The sequence below is a fragment of the Coloeus monedula genome (assembly GCF_965178545.1).
Source record: "Coloeus monedula genome assembly, chromosome: 24".
Classification (NCBI taxonomy): Eukaryota; Metazoa; Chordata; class Aves; order Passeriformes; family Corvidae; genus Coloeus; species Coloeus monedula.
The window spans coordinates 1,377,789-1,392,531 of record NC_138804.1 but is presented as its reverse complement, the minus strand read 5'-3'; the positions used below and the strand labels follow the sequence as shown (position 1 = coordinate 1,392,531).

Genomic DNA, 14,743 nt, shown 5'->3' with positions numbered 1-14,743 from the left:
GTGCTCCAGGTGACCCTGCCTTGACAGGGGGTTGAACTGGACGATGCCCAGAGGTCCCTTCCAACCCCAGCTACTCTGGCATTCTGCCACAGCCCATCCTGAGGGCGGAGCTGTCACCCCGACCCCGCTGAGGGAGCCACGGCGGCCGCGCTCCCCTCAGCCCGGCCCTGCCAGCACTCAAGATGGCGCCGCCCGGCCCCAACATGGCGCCCGCCGCGCTCTGCCCGGACCCGCCATGGCCGAGGCCGCGCTGCGCCGCTTCCGCTTCCTGCCCGCAGCCAAGATGGCGGCGGCGGCGGGGCAGTGCCGTGGGCCCGGCTGCCGCTGAAGCCGCTTCCGCCGCCGCGGGCTCTCCAGCAGTAAAAATGGCCGAGTCGGTGCTGGAAGTTGTGGGCCGGCTCCAGGCGCGGCTGGCGGGCAGCGCCGAGCCCAAGAAGGTGATGGGAGCTGCCTCAGCCCGCCGGGGCTCCAGCGGTGGGGACGGGGGTCGGGAGTGCGCGGGGCGCGTGGCAGGGCCGCCCTCCGCCGCGGCTGCTCCTGCGTGGAGTTCCGTGCCCGGCCGGGGCCGCGGTGCGTGGGGTGAGACGTGCGGGCTGCCCGGGGGCTGTCCCCGGTGGGACTCCCCGTGTGCCACCAGCCCGGGCCAGGCTCGCAGGCCCGGGGGGTTCCGTTGCGGCGGGCGGGCGGGGGTCCCTTTTGGGGTCCCGTCGTGGCGGGCTTGGGGTGGTGGCGGGGCTCCTACGGCAAGTCCTCCCGCGACAGTGGCAGGCAGGGGTCCCGCGTGGGGTCCCCCCGTGACAGGGGCGAGCAGAGGTCCCCTTTGTGGTCTACCTTTGGCAGTGGCGAGCAGGGGTCCCTTTTGGGATCCCCATGGCAGTGGCGAGCAGGGGTCCCTTTTGGGATCCCCCTTGGCAGGGCTGGGGCCCGGCTGGGCAGACGGGCAGCGGAGAAGTCGCCGGAAGAGTCTTGCCCTGGTGACGTGTTGGGTGGCAGAGCCGCGGTGCTGTGTGAGCCCACGCAGGGAGGCACAGCCGCGGGGCTGGGGGAACACGAGTCCCGCTCAGGAGCTGGCTCTTGTCGCCTCTGTTCCCTCTGGCCTTGGGGGACTCGCTTGGCTCTTCTCGCCCCTCTCCACGAGGGAATGTGGCCGCTGCCAAAATGCGCTGCCTGCAGCAGCTGTTGAGCGGCTGCTGCGCTGCCCCGACCTGCCTTGGGCTCGCTGTGTTCGGTGACATTCGGCTGGTGACAGTGACTGTCCTGCTGGGCACCAGCATTCAGAGCTGGTTTTTCTAGTGAAATTTGGAATAATGGTTGAACTTGGGCATGCTGTTACTCCATTCTGTTGTTTTAAAGCGGGAGCATCTGTTGAGAGTATTCACACGTGTTTGGTTCACGTTTTGTGTAATTCGAGTGAAAGAGGAGGCAGGCAGGGCTGTGCAGCTGCTCTGTGCTGGGCTGACTGTTTCACTGAGACCAACACCTGCAGGACTCTCTTCCCAAGCTCTCCCACCACCCAGGAAGAGAAGAGGATGCTTGAGTGCTGACCCTTTGAAATGGGAGCCCCTGTAGGAGCTCCAGCCTGCCTGGGGGTGATGCGATGGGATCTGCTTACTCTTCTCACCCTCTCAGCCAGGACCAGAGCAGGGTTTAACTGGTGAAGCCCCAAATGGAGCTGAGGGACTGCCAAGGAGTCAGTTCCAGGGGGTCTGAGCTTTGTGGTGCTGAGACCATGGGCAAGACTTCAAATATTGTCTCAGTGCTCCGTGCACAGAGAATTAGCGCTTCTGTTTCGTGACCCTTGTGTGAGCTTGGGGCGAGAACTGCTGGTGTGTTTCTGGAGCACTGCAAGTCTCGGGGCAGTGTTTGCACAGCCGACTCTTTCTCCAGTGACCTCGTGGAGCGAAGTTGTTTCTTGCTCTGTTGATCCTGTGTGGTTTTGCAAGGGCAGGCAGAGGAAGTAAAGCAGGGTAATGACTTGAAAACCTCTTTTCTTCCCCAGCAGAAAGGCCCTGTGACCTATATTCTTTATTTCTGATACTTTTTCAACCATGTCCTTGGAAGCATTAATGGTTTTAAGCCTGAATTTAGTTGCCATTGCATTGTCTCGCTAGATCTTGTGAGGACCTTCCTGTGCTAGAAGTTTTACCCCATCAGTGGGACAAATCCACAGCATCCCTGGGTGCTGCCCACCCTTACACCATTTCCAGTCCTCATGTTTCTTGCCTGGTCCTTTGAAAATATTTTATCAGGAATGTGAAAGAATAATATTTGCCCAAGTATCGTGTACAACTCGTTGCCTTGCTGAAAGGTGTAAAGTGTTGTTATTATTGGTTTCGGGTGAAAATCGGGCTGCTGGCACAGAAGAGCATGAGTGAAATCTTGGACAGTGCTGTCATGGTTTGGAAAGAGCCTTTTTTTTCCAGCAGAGGAAGTACAAGCTCTGCTTCAGGGCTATGGGAAGAAAGAGGAGAAGGAAAACATGAGCATCTTCACGGAGCAATTTGATATTAGCGTGTGTTTTTAGTGTCGTAACGGTCTGGCTGCCTTCTTTCAGAAAAAGAAAACAATCCACCCATGTTCAACAGAACTTCATTGGAGCTGGAACTCAGGGAAGGTTTTATGGGTTGTGTCTTGTGGCCAATTGACTGAAACCCTGCCCTGTGCTGGGGTGTTTTAGAAGAGTTTTGTCGTGTGTGTCTCACAAGATACGAGCCTGGTGTTTTCTGTCTCCCACCTGGTCACCTTTTCCTCACAGGATTTGTATAACCTTGGTTATTTCCAAGATGAGCTGCCAGATTTAGAATCCCGGGATTGTTACAGGTTGGAAAAGACCTCCAAGACTGAGTCCAAACTTTAACTGAACCCTTCCATATCAACTGAGTGCCATGTTGTTACTTGAACACCTCCAGGGATGGGGACTCCACCACCTCCTTCCAATGCCTGACCACCCTTTCTGTGAAGAAATTCCTCCTGTCGTCCAAAATTCTTCCTGATGTCCCTTTAAGCCTCAGTGGGATGAACTCCATCAGCTTGTTACCAAAGGAAATAAAGTTTAGTACAAGTTTTTAAGCCTCACTGCATCAAAGTTGTCTCACTTGGTGCATTTCATGCACAAGGACTTGTGTTCCACGGAGGAACCGACTGCAGTGGCTGTGGAATAACTCAGCTCCTCGTGAGACGTGTTCTGGATCAAGTGTGTGGCTCCCCTGGTCTCCAACCACACTGAGAACAGCATTCCCATTGAGAGCAGCACTTCTCTTCTTGGAATTCAGCCCTGAAGGCAACAAGTAACTAAAGAGCAAACAGAACTGTGGGAGATGCTGCACAGGGGTGTAGCTGGAAAATATTTGGGAAGATTTAGGGATACCAGAACGAGTTCTCCCTTGGTTCTTACTCTCACAGTGGGATTTTGTAAGCTCTGAAAAAACCTTTCTAGGAATTTAATTAGCTGACAGAGTTGCTTTAATATTGTCCTGGTTCACTCTTTTTCTATCTAATACAAAAATCAATCCTTCTTTCCTTTCCTCTCCCCTTTGTGCACACAAGTCCAAACTCCTTTGTTACCAATCCCAGAAGGATTTTATCCTTCCCAGAGGGATCCTGACCCCTGAACTGTGGCAGGCAGTCCAAGGGAAGGCAGCAGAGGTGGCTGAGTCTGCTGCCTTTGGTTTGATGGCTTCAGTTGCTAGTGCACTTGTTGAGCAGCTGTGCTGGCAAGGCAACAGCAGCTACTCTTGCTATCAGTGTTTCACTCTTCTAAACTAAGAAAACCGAAACCTTCTGTCATAGTTATCAGGTCCTAAATATAAAGGAGTGGTTTCTAGTGAACAGAAGTTGTGGTTTTGCTGAAGTCAGAGGAAGCCTTCTCTGGGTATCGAGGAGGGTTTCCTCTCTGAAAGCAAGAGCGCTCCCCAAATAGGTTAAAGGAAGTCATTTCCCTCAAAAGGAAGGAAACCTGCAAACCTGTCTGATCCTTGCATGGTGGGTGTGGGGGTGATTGGGTGTCAGCTTAGGCTGGCAGTGCTGATTTGAGCACGAGCACAGTGCTTTAAAGAGAAGATCTGGATCAGGGGCAGCCCTTTGTATGGCATATAGCATAGGAGTGCTGAGCACAGCCCGGGCTGTATAGGGGCTATAATAATGGGAATGCTGATGAGGCTGGACTGTGGCTATAGCTGAGCTGCGGGAAATGATGTGAGGGGCAACAGTGCTGTCAGATGTGTTCTACCATGTAGTGTAGCTACAGAGCCAACAGACATCGTGGTGAGGCGATGTCCCAAACCACCTGGGTGGCAGAGGTACAGGAACATCCCCTGCACTTAGAATCCCAGGACAATTAAGGCTGGAAAAGACCTCCAGCATCATTGAGTCCAACCTTGTCAGCCAGAGCAGAGCCCCATGTCCAGTCAATCCTTGGACACCTCCAGGGATGGGAACTCCACCACCTCCCTGGGCAGCCCATTCCCATGCCTGGCCACCCTTTCCTGAAGAAATTCCTCCTGGTGTCCAACCTGAACCTCCCTTGGTGCAGCTTGAGGCCGTTTCCTCTTGTGCAGCTCCTGCAGCTCCTCGCTGGGGTGCTCATTGGAGAGGGCTCCTTGTCCCATCCTGTCCCGTGGAGCAGCTGGCGGTGCTGGCAGCGTCTTGCTTGGGGTGTGTGGAGGAGAAGGGAAGAGAAAAGAGTGGAGCAAGAGGGAGGGAATTTGGAATTTGGAAGGGATCAGGTGCTGTTTTAGCACCTGATTGAAAAGAGCCTGTTGGCAGTGGAGACACAGGTTCCCCTCTTAGGTCTTCAGGAGCATCTAGAGATCTGCCTTCCCCTTTTTATTTTGTTTTGTTCCCGCCCTTCTTGCCAAGGGGTGATTCCACCATCACCTTCAGACAGTCACAGGCTTCCCAGCCCTTTCTTCCTTTTGCTGTGTGTTTCTGTTCTCGGTGCTTTGAGCCAGATTTAAGTTGCAGTCCCATGTGAAGCAAACATTAGTATTTGAGTGCGTTACAAAACTTTCAGGTGGGTTCTTGTGGCCAGAGACAAGATTTTTTTGCAGTTGGCCCTCGTGTTCAGCTTCTCAGGAGCTTTTTTGGAGCGAGACAGCAGCTGTCAGGCACTTGGATCTTCCTCACGAGCTCTCAGGCAGTGCAGCATTTTCTTCCTCCCTAATCCCTGTCTGTGGTTCCGTGTGATAACGCTGAACACTTCTCCTCTTGTCTCCACAGCTGCTGAAGAGTCTGAAGAGGCTGTCAGAGTTACCCATCACAGTTGACATTCTCGTGGTAAGAGCTGTGAAATCTCTCGGGCTTTTTATCGTGTCTGCCGAGTCCCAGGGAGAGCTGTTTTCCACGGAAGTGCTGCTTTCCCTGGAACTGGGTGTGTCACCTCGGCCACCTGCTACAGCCCAGTGTCATGGCTGTGATTGTGATAAGGTTCTGGAGGTGCCAGGCACGGGGAAGGAGCGTGCCAGGGCATGTGGGAAGCCATGGAGGACAGTTTGTCATCCTCAGTTCTCTCAAAAGCTTAACACCTGAGTGGGATATGAGAGTTGGAGCAGATCCCAGCAATAACAAATCAGCAGGAAATGAGGAAGTGCTAATCCTTACAGTTTTTAATGGCTTCTGTCTTCAAATTTGCCAACTCTCATGGTAAATACTGACTTGGGTTATTAATACGAATAATTAGTGTTTGACTAAGGTAGAATTAACACTTTGATTTACATGTAGTGAATGGTATAAAGTCAGCTGAGAACATAATAAAAGTGATATCCTTGCTGTTAGATCAAGGAACCTTCTCCCTTGCAACAGTAGGGAGTGTGTTGCCTTCGGTGACTCTTTAGGGAGTTTAGCAGGGGTGAGAATTCCTGTTTTGCTAAGATGGATTCGTGGCTCTCTCATGAAGGAGACAGGAGTGGGGAAGACTGTGAACAGCCTAAGGAAACACGAGCTCGTGGGAGACTTTGCCAAGGACCTTGTGGCCAGGTGGAAGAAGCTGGTGCCGGTGGCCCAGGAGGCAGAGCGGTGAGTGAACCCCATGGATGAGCTTTGGGAATGTTTTCTCAGTGGATATTTTAAACCTCTCTGGCCAAGGCTCTGGAAAAACTTGTAAAACCAATATGCAAACTCTGCCTGGGGGTTTTGCCTTGTTTTGGCAGAAACTTCCTGCCTTTGCTGGCTCTGGAGCGTTGGGATGCTGAGAGCTGCAGTTTCATGTGGAAGTTGGGGCCAACTTTCAAGAATTTGCAGTTTGATGAAGAGATTAACAGGAGATGCCAAAAAAAGTGTCCTTAATAAAGCAAAAGATGCAATCTGCTTGCTTCCCATTTTGTGATTCTGAAGAGACAGGAAGTTCTAGGCCCAAGTAATTTGAAAGAATGCTTTTATGAGCCAGGATCCTGTGGAAACTGGAAGTTGTTGCTAGCAGGCATGTGGCAGTAACAAAGCTGTGAACTCAGCAGTGAGATCAAAAAGGTTTGGGTGATAAAGGCCCAGTTATTAATGGGAATTTAAATGAGTGGTATTCCCACATGTTGAACTGGGGGACATTTCCCACAGTGTCACACAGCCAGGAGTGTGTAGGCACGGAGAAGGTTCTGTACACAGCTGTTTCTAGTCCTAATAAAAGTGCTCCATCGATTCTTGCACTAGAAATGCAGTTTTTAAATCCCTGATTGTTGCTGCTCCTTAGAGATTTAGTGGGATTTTTGCCACCAAATACAGCCTTGGTCTTCTGTAAGAGGTGTTCCACTCCAGGGAATGGCTCTTTTCATTCATATTGGGCAGTTTTAGTCTAACTCTTTTTGGTTTCTTCTCCCTTCAGAAATAACCTAGACTCTGAAGACCGTGACTATGAGAGGAGCAGCTCGAGCAAAAGGCATCAGGAATCCTCCCTCAGAGAGGATGAGGAAGCTGATCAGGATTACTCAGAACCCTTCCAGCCTTCTTGCAGCCAGTCTTATAGCCCAGATCATAGGGAAAAGAAGTCCAAAAGATATCCTAGGCCTGAGAGAGCACATGAGACTTACAGCTATAGCAGCCACCAGGGGAAGGGTTGGGGCAGATCCTCCCCGGTGCTCTCTTCAGATCAGGAGTACTCGGACTGTGGACAAGCTGTGTCACCTGAGCCCAGTGAGAGCCCTCAGGATGTGGACACAGACCCTTATGCCTCTGAGGAGCAGGAAGAACCAACACTATTCCATCGGAAAGCCAGCAAAGGCCACAGCTTCCAGGAGAAGCTCGGGGCAGGCCGGGAGCGGAGCTCCGGCGATTTCTGCGACAAAGGGAGCGCGAGTCGGAGCAAAGAGCACAAATCCTCGCACAAGAAGCAGCGGCTCGATGGCAGAGAGGATGACAGGACCTCTGCCTTCAGCCCAGAGAGGTTGCACAAGGCCTCCTTCAAAGAGCAGCTCCGAGAATCCCCCGTGGCAGCGGCCGGCAAGGAGAAGCAGAGGACGTCGGAGAGCACCAAAAAGGAGAAGAATCGGGAAAGCGGCGCCTCCAGGAAGGAGAAGTCACACTCGTTGCCGCACTCGGAGGAGTCTTTGGACAACCACGTCAAGAAGCAAAAGCATCGGGACTCTGAGAAGAGCAAATTGGAAAAGTCCAAGCAGGGCCTGGAGAGCTCTAACGCAGAGAAACGGAAAGCTGAGAGTGACTCAGGCAATAGGATCAAGGAAAAGGGGGGTTCTGGGAGCTTAAAGTCTTCGGAGGGGAAACGCAAAATCTCCGAGGTGGACAAAAAATCAGTGGGTTTTTCCTCAAATTCTGGGGAGGGGGAAGCAGAGGATGAGTTTGAACAACCTACTATGTCCTTTGAGTCGTACCTCAGCTACGACCAGCCCCAGAAAAAGAAAAAGAAAGTGGTCAAACCCTTGGCTGGGTCAGCTGGGGACAAAGACCGAGGGCACAGCAAGCAAAACGGATCCAAAGCCGGCACCAACAGCTCGAGCTCCAGTCAGAAGAGTTCAAGCCACAAGAGAACAAGTGAGAAAAAGGCAGAGAAGAAACCCCCAGAGCCTCCTAAACCAAAGAGGGTAAGGTTTGGAAGGATCTGAGAGTGAAAAAGTGGGACCAGCTGCTCTCAGTCCTCTGCCTTGTTAGTTTTCCCATTGGAAAAGTGGGTGAAGGGGGGGAGAAAGAAATGCAGTGGGTGGATTTTATGTTTTATTATTTTATGTTTATTCAAAAATAGGGAGAGTAAAAGAGAGAACCTTCAGTTAAATATTGGTGTGAAAGAGTATTGGACATGATGCACTCGGTGAGAAAGCAGAGTATCTGTGGATGGGAGCTTAGAATCCAGCCCAGTTTGCAGTGCATCTCCTGCTGGCAGGGTTCCTGTGTCTCCCCTCTCAAGTATTTATGCTTCTCTAAAATGGACCTTTTCTGGTGTCCAGAAATGGGAGAGAACTGGTGGTACAAGGCAGCTCATTCCAGAAGACAAACCTTCTTTTGTGAAAGCTTGGAAAATGAGCAATATTTCTGTACAGATCCTTTGTCACATGGGTGCCAGGGTTTGGTATATAAATAGGGACTAATATGTAAAACCTTTACTGTTTCATCTTTTTACTCAACTTGGAAACACTTGGCTCTTCATAAAGTGGTTTTTATAATGTTTAACAGCATTTTAAACCCTGCTTTGCTATTCCTTCTGATAAATGCTTCATAAAACTTCATGTCAAAGTTTTCAGTTTCCTTCAGTTTCTGAGGTTCCCTTCTCCTCCACCGCTGCAGTTTTTTGCAGAATGAGGAAAAGAGGCAGAACTGGTAAATGAGTGTTTGTGATCAAGGAAGTGCTTCAGCTTGTTCTGAATTGGTTAAAAATGTGGATGGCTCTTTCTGGAGGGTGCTGAGTGATTCAGATCCCAAATTTTGGCTTCTTCCTATTGGCAGTCACCCCGTGAGGTTGTTCAGTGGTGCAAACTGATCAGTTTTGAGTGGTTTATTCAAAATATGCAAAAACCCCCCCAGTTCAGTGCTGTTTGTACGCTGGTGGAAGGTCACATTCTGCTGCATTCCTGTCTTATTCCATGTACCTCCTTTCCTTCCAGATAATTTTAGATGTGGTACCAACGTTACCAGACATCCCCCTGCCCCCCATCCAGGCCAATTATCGTCCTCTTCCCTCGATTGAGTCCATCACCTGCTCCCAGACAAAAAGGAAAGGTATGGTGGGCAGGAAAATGGGTTTGGAATGAGTCACGTTGTGGGAGAGAGCGGGAGCAGATGCTGGCTGGGTTCAAGTCTTTCTGTTGGGGTCTGCCAAGGGCAGAGGTTTCAGGGAGAAAAGGCAGCTGCTTCCCACGTGCTCCATCAGAAATGAGAAGAGTCCTTCACTGACCCTTCCTTGGGGCTTGGGCTTTGGACTTGTCCTTCCTGAGCTTGCCTTGTAGGTCTCTTGGAGAAGACTTTGCCCTTTAGGTTGCTTCTGGGTGACTCCAATTTGTGCCTCCTGTGCCATTCATCAGGACAGGCTCTTTTTTTTTCTCTGTCCCCTGCTCACTCCAAGCGTTTCCCTCCACAGCAGTGTCCTCGCCAGTGGAGGAGAGCGAAGCGGGTTTCACAGGCCGACGGTTAAATTCCAAAATGCAGGTGTACTCTGGCTCCAAAACTGCCTACCTCCCAAAGATGATGTCCCTGTACCAGCAGTGTATCAGGGTCCTCAGCAACAACATCGACTGTAAGTACCTTTCCTTGTCTCAGAGTCACTGTGCAGGTGCACTGAAATTTTGGCAACTTGTTTGTACAGACCCCAGCAGTTCCCATTACTAATACAGGACAAATCCCACTGGAAGCTCAGGTGCTGCAGGAATCAGCACCCACAATGTTTTCAGGCAGTGCTAAACCACTGGAAATTGTGGCAAACAGAGCTTGCACAGATATTTCTTAACTTGGAGATATTGGTGCATGAGGTTCCTTTCTCCTCCCCTCATCCTCCATGGTGTTGTGCAACACTGCAGTTTTTCCCCTGTGTTTCAAGGTGTCAAGCCCTTTCCTTGGCAAGGAAGGAGCAGGATAAGTAATACCCTGTGCTTCTTGCTTCTCTCTAGCAATCTATGAAGTGGGTGGTGTCCCTTTCTCCGTGCTGGAGCCGGTATTGGAGAGGTGCACTCCGGAGCAGCTGTATCGCATCGAGGAATGTAACCACGTGAGTGCCTTGGGAGAAGGGACGTGATGTGCAGGGGTGTCCTCACCTGCAAGAGCAGAATAGTAAACAAAGCTTTTTCATAGCAAGAGGTGGTTTCTGCAAGCCCCGAGTTCCTCGCTTTGCTGCAAGCTGGCCCTGCTGGAATTCCAGTGACACCAGCACTTAGCTGGTGCCGCGGGAGAGGGGACTGGAGGGAGTCAGGAGAGATCCCAGCTCTGTGTGGGTTTGCTTCAGGTGCTGGTGGAGGACACGGATCAGCTGTGGCACAACCACTGCCTGCGAGACTTCAAGAACGAGAAGCCCGAGGAGTTCGAGTCGTGGCGGGAGATGTACCTGCGGCTGCACGACGCGCGCGAGCAGCGCCTGCTCATGCTGGCACGGAACATTGGCTCTGCCCACGCCAACAAACCCAAAGGTGGGGCTCAGGGAAGGGGTTTGGGCTTAAAACCAGTCCAGTTTAGGAGTTGCTTAGTTCTGTGTGCTTGCCTTTGCTTCGGGGTTTAGCGGTGTCTTGCTTTCAGCCATGGTGGTGTTGATGCAGGGCAACTTTTTACAGCAAGGATGTGTAGGGCTGCAGAGGCACCTCCTGTTCCACATGGCTGCTCCAAAACCAGGGAGGGGAAAGCATTCCTGCTTTTTGGATGAACATAATGAGAACTGCTGAGCCGATCAGTCTGATTTCTCACTGCAAGAGGTTCAGACCTTGGGAATGAGACTGTCACTATTTCTTTGGAATGGATGGATTGTGGAGAGGTGGATGAACTGTCAGTAGTAAGACAAGCAGTGAGGAGCCTCCTTTTTAGACAGCTGGCTCTAAGTGATGTTTCCCTCTGTCCTCTTGCAGGGAGAGTGGCCAAGATGGCATTTGTGAACTCTGCGGTGAAGCCCCCTCGGGACGTACGGAGGAGACAGGAGAAGTTTGGAACTGGAGGCCCTCTTCTGCCAGAGAAGACCAAGTGAGTGTTTCTCTGTAGCAGTTGCTGCTCTGGCCCCTGAAGCTCAGGGAATGATACTGTGTGTCTGGGAGCTCCTTTTGCAGGGAAACTTGTAACTGTAATAGCCTGTTTCCCGCTGGGAAGCGCAGAGATCCATGTCCCTGCTGGTTCCACGTTGCATCAGCCACTGCGCTGTTACAAACGTGGCTTGTGTCTGGAGAATTGCCTCAAACCAGGGTGAACCCTTTATGGAAATGCCTGTCCTGTGTCTGTTCCAGAATAAAACCAGTCCTGTACACATCCAGCAAAAGCCACGCTCGGGCGAGTGACGAGCAGTCCTGCGATGGGCCCAGCACCAGCAGTGCCCACTCGGTCCCATCTTCAGGTAGCACCTTCTCCTCCTACGACCCCAGGAAACCCGCAGTGAAGAGTAAGTACAACCTGCAGGACATCCCATCTCAGAGCTCCTCCTTCCCAAGCAGCTGCCTCTGCTTTGGGAGAATTCCAGGCTGTGCAGGAGGGTTGATGTTGGTATCTCTCCTCTCTCTAAGAAATCTGTTCAAGTTTCTTGCATGAGGAAAAGCAAAGGTAAACATCTGATTCACCTGCTCAGAGCTGACTATCAGCCTGTCCTAATGGTAGCAGTGAGGCAGAACCTCTGCCTTTGCTGCCCTGTGTCTGTCCAGCTGTTGGAATTGGAGTGCAGCTCTCTTGGGAAGGGAGCAGGGAGGGTTTCACCAGGGATCTGTGTTGGTGCAGTGCAGACAGCAGTGCCTTCTCCTCAGCCTGTGACCTGAAAACTCTGATGGGCCCTGCTCAAACACTCGTGTCTGCCAGGGCTGCAGCTTTGAGTTGCTCTCAGCTCTTAGTCTGTCGCTTTTGCTTTCATGTGGGGGCCTTTTTTTGTTTGATTCAGTGGTGAGGTTTGGTTTTTTTTCTTTCTCTTTTGCAGAAATTGCACCAATGATGGCAAAGACTATCAAAGCTTTCAAAAACAGGTTCTCTCGGAGATAAGTTTGCAGTGCTGAGCTGGGCCTTTCTCTCTTGGGGAGGAGTGGCACTGAAGGGGGAGAAGGTACCCAAACAGCCCTTCCTTATCTTTGAACTCTTTGGAGGCTGCAGCTGCTGGGAGAAGCTTCGATCTGCACAAGATGACGGCACAGTATTTTATCTTTTATTCTGGTCCCTTTCTCAGTGTCAAGCCCCTCTCTTTTACCCCCTGTCCTCAACATTCTGTTTCTGGCTTTGTCATCCGTCGAAAGAAGGGTGTACAGAATCTCCCGACACAGGAAAATGTGAAGTCTTGGCACCTGCTGAGAGTGGAAGATCCAGAGACTTATTTACTATTTAACCTCCTAATAAATTATAAAATCATTTTAATTAATATTTTGCCCCTCTACCCTGCTGTATTATTTATGTCGCTCCCAGTAGTCTCTCCCCTCCCAACCCAGTCCTGGGGTCAGCCTTGGTGACTCGAGCTGGAATCCATCTGTCTGAGTGGACTCGGGGTGTCACAGGAGCCTTTCCTCGTGATCTGGTACCTGCTGGGCCCAAAGTCTCACCTGGAGACTCTGGGACAGGTAGGACCAGTGGCCCAGCCACTTGTCAGTCCTTTGGCAAGTGCATCCAGTCCTGAGGCTTTGCTCCCTGCTCGTGTGTGTCAATAAAATCTGAGCTCTTGACCTTCTCTGTGCTGTTGCTGTAGATCCTGTACAGGTGCTTTTGTGGTCCTGCAGGGATGCCAAGAGCCTTTGGGGACATTTCCTCTGCTGCTGTCGTCTTCTGCTGGCTACTGGGAATAAAACTGCCAGGGATTTGGGAGAAGTTTTACTGTGCACCAAGTCAGATTTTAACTTTTTATCTGGAGAGAGATAGGGAACTTTGCAATGGAAAACAGTTTTTAAATATCAGTGAAGGCATCGTTTGCCTCTTTTAGCGGGAAGAAGGAATACTTCTGTCTTGTTTTCTGTGTGGAATTGCAAAGGATTTATTTCCAGTTGGGAAGCTGGTGCCTAAATCCTGTCTTTTCCCTGTATGTTTTGCTCTGTCCCCTCTATGGAAAAATCCAAGGATTTTGGTCTTTGAACCTGAAACCACTTGAATGAGGTTGGAGGGAAGTGAGCAACGGAATGTGGCTGTTGTAACACGTGTGTGTCCTTCAGAGCAGGAGCTCAAAAGGCTCCCTTGTACCTGGTGTGTGAGGAGCTGGAGCTCTGGAAGGAGAAGGTGCTTGGTGGGGCTGGTGGGAGTGTCAGGAAGTGCCCTGGAGCTCCTGGAGAGGTGGGAGCCCTGGTGAGGACGTGAGGATGGCAGCTGGGCTCGCCAAGGCCGGAGCTGGACACAGGCAGGAGCTGGCTGTGATGTGGGGAAGGTTTCTGCTTGTGGGGTGTGTCTGCCCCAAAGGGAAGCCCAGGGGTGGTGCAAGCAGAGCATGGGGCTGGGGAGACCCCAGGGCTCGGGGGTCTGAGTGGGTCGGAGAGGGGAGGGATTCTCCTGTTCCAAGCCATATTTGCTGCCCTAGGACTTTGCTGTCTGGGTGGAAAAGATGCTGGTAGTGGATGCTGTTGTTGTTGGCAGCTCCTGAGAAGCTCTGCTGCTGGCTTTCCGTGGCTGCCAAATCCCAAACCGGTGGAGTTGTCTGTGTGCACTGACCGGGGGAAATCTTGCTGTGAAGGGTCCTCCCTGGAGGGCTCTAGAAAAATCCCTGTTTTGCTTCTGGTTTCTGTTTGGTTGTTTCTTTCCTTTTATTTCTTTTTTTCCTCCTCCTTAAAAAAAAAAAAAAAAAAGTCTTTCTTTAAAACCATTCTGAACACCTGTCTCCTGTTTATTTGTTCTGTTCTTTGTTTAGTTTGAAGTTCTTGGAAAAATGTTCTCAGACTCTCATGTGCTGTAAGTTTGTTACAGTCCCAGATGCTTTAATGTTACCGTGCAGCATTTCAGTGTGTGTTGTGCTGTAAAATAATGGCTCCTTACTCCTGCGTTTTTGCTGTATTTAATTTTGCTGTATTTTTAATTAGATAACAATATATTCTCTTCTGCTGACCGTTGTGCTACTGTTTATTTCTCCTCTGTACTTGGGGTAGGGGCAGAGGGGAGGGAAGCAGAGCTTGGCATCGCGTTCAGACACGATGGAGCTTTGAACAAAGGATCTGGGCGCTGCCCAAGAACGATTCTGGGCACTGCTAAACTGCCAATTAATTGATATCACAGCTCCATACTCAGCTCTGGGTATGGCCCAAGCGTTGCTGTTTTGGGGAGATGCTCTTTCCCTCTCAGAGCAGCCCCTTTGCTCCAGGCTTTGCCAGCTGTGTCCATGTTTTGTTTGTGGGATTGCAGGGAGGTGACACTGGTGTAACTCTGCTCTCACAGGGATGATGCCAACCCCTCACCCTTCCCTTCCTTTTCCTCGGACACTAAATCCAGCCTGGGGAGAGGTGGGCACCGGCCCTCAGCTGGGAGCAGAGCAGGGATATTTCCCTGGGGGACACACTACGCAAAGTCTGGGATCAAAGTGCTCCTTCCCAGTCTCGGGGCGTGACACTTGTGCAGTTGTTCTGTGCTCCACCACACACTAAAGGATGGAGCAGAGCTGCCTCTTCCCCCTTCCCACCCCATCCTGGAAGGATGAGTAACGGGAGGAGGAGGGGGAGTGACTTGGACTCGTATTTGTATT

At 51.3% G+C, this 14,743-nt stretch overlaps 1 protein-coding gene across 2 annotated transcripts; it reads left to right on the top strand.

The window, feature by feature from the left end:
- The first annotated feature begins 288 nt into the window (after positions 1-288).
- On the top strand, positions 289-14,741 carry ELOA (elongin A). 2 transcript variants are annotated; one of them, XM_082296410.1, is made up of 11 exons: positions 289-437; positions 5,218-5,274; positions 5,894-6,012; positions 6,812-8,024; positions 9,039-9,153; positions 9,515-9,667; positions 10,038-10,135; positions 10,370-10,550; positions 10,980-11,091; positions 11,349-11,500; positions 12,023-14,741. In XM_082296410.1, the coding sequence occupies exons 1-11, from the start codon at positions 366-368 to the stop codon at positions 12,082-12,084; spliced, it is 2,334 nt and encodes a 777-aa protein (XP_082152536.1). In that variant the 5' UTR covers positions 289-365; the 3' UTR covers positions 12,085-14,741. The 2 variants fall into 2 exon arrangements, with proteins under 2 accessions (XP_082152536.1, XP_082152535.1); XM_082296409.1 differs by having other exon boundaries at positions 9,512-9,667.
- Positions 14,742-14,743: the final 2 nt, after the last annotated feature.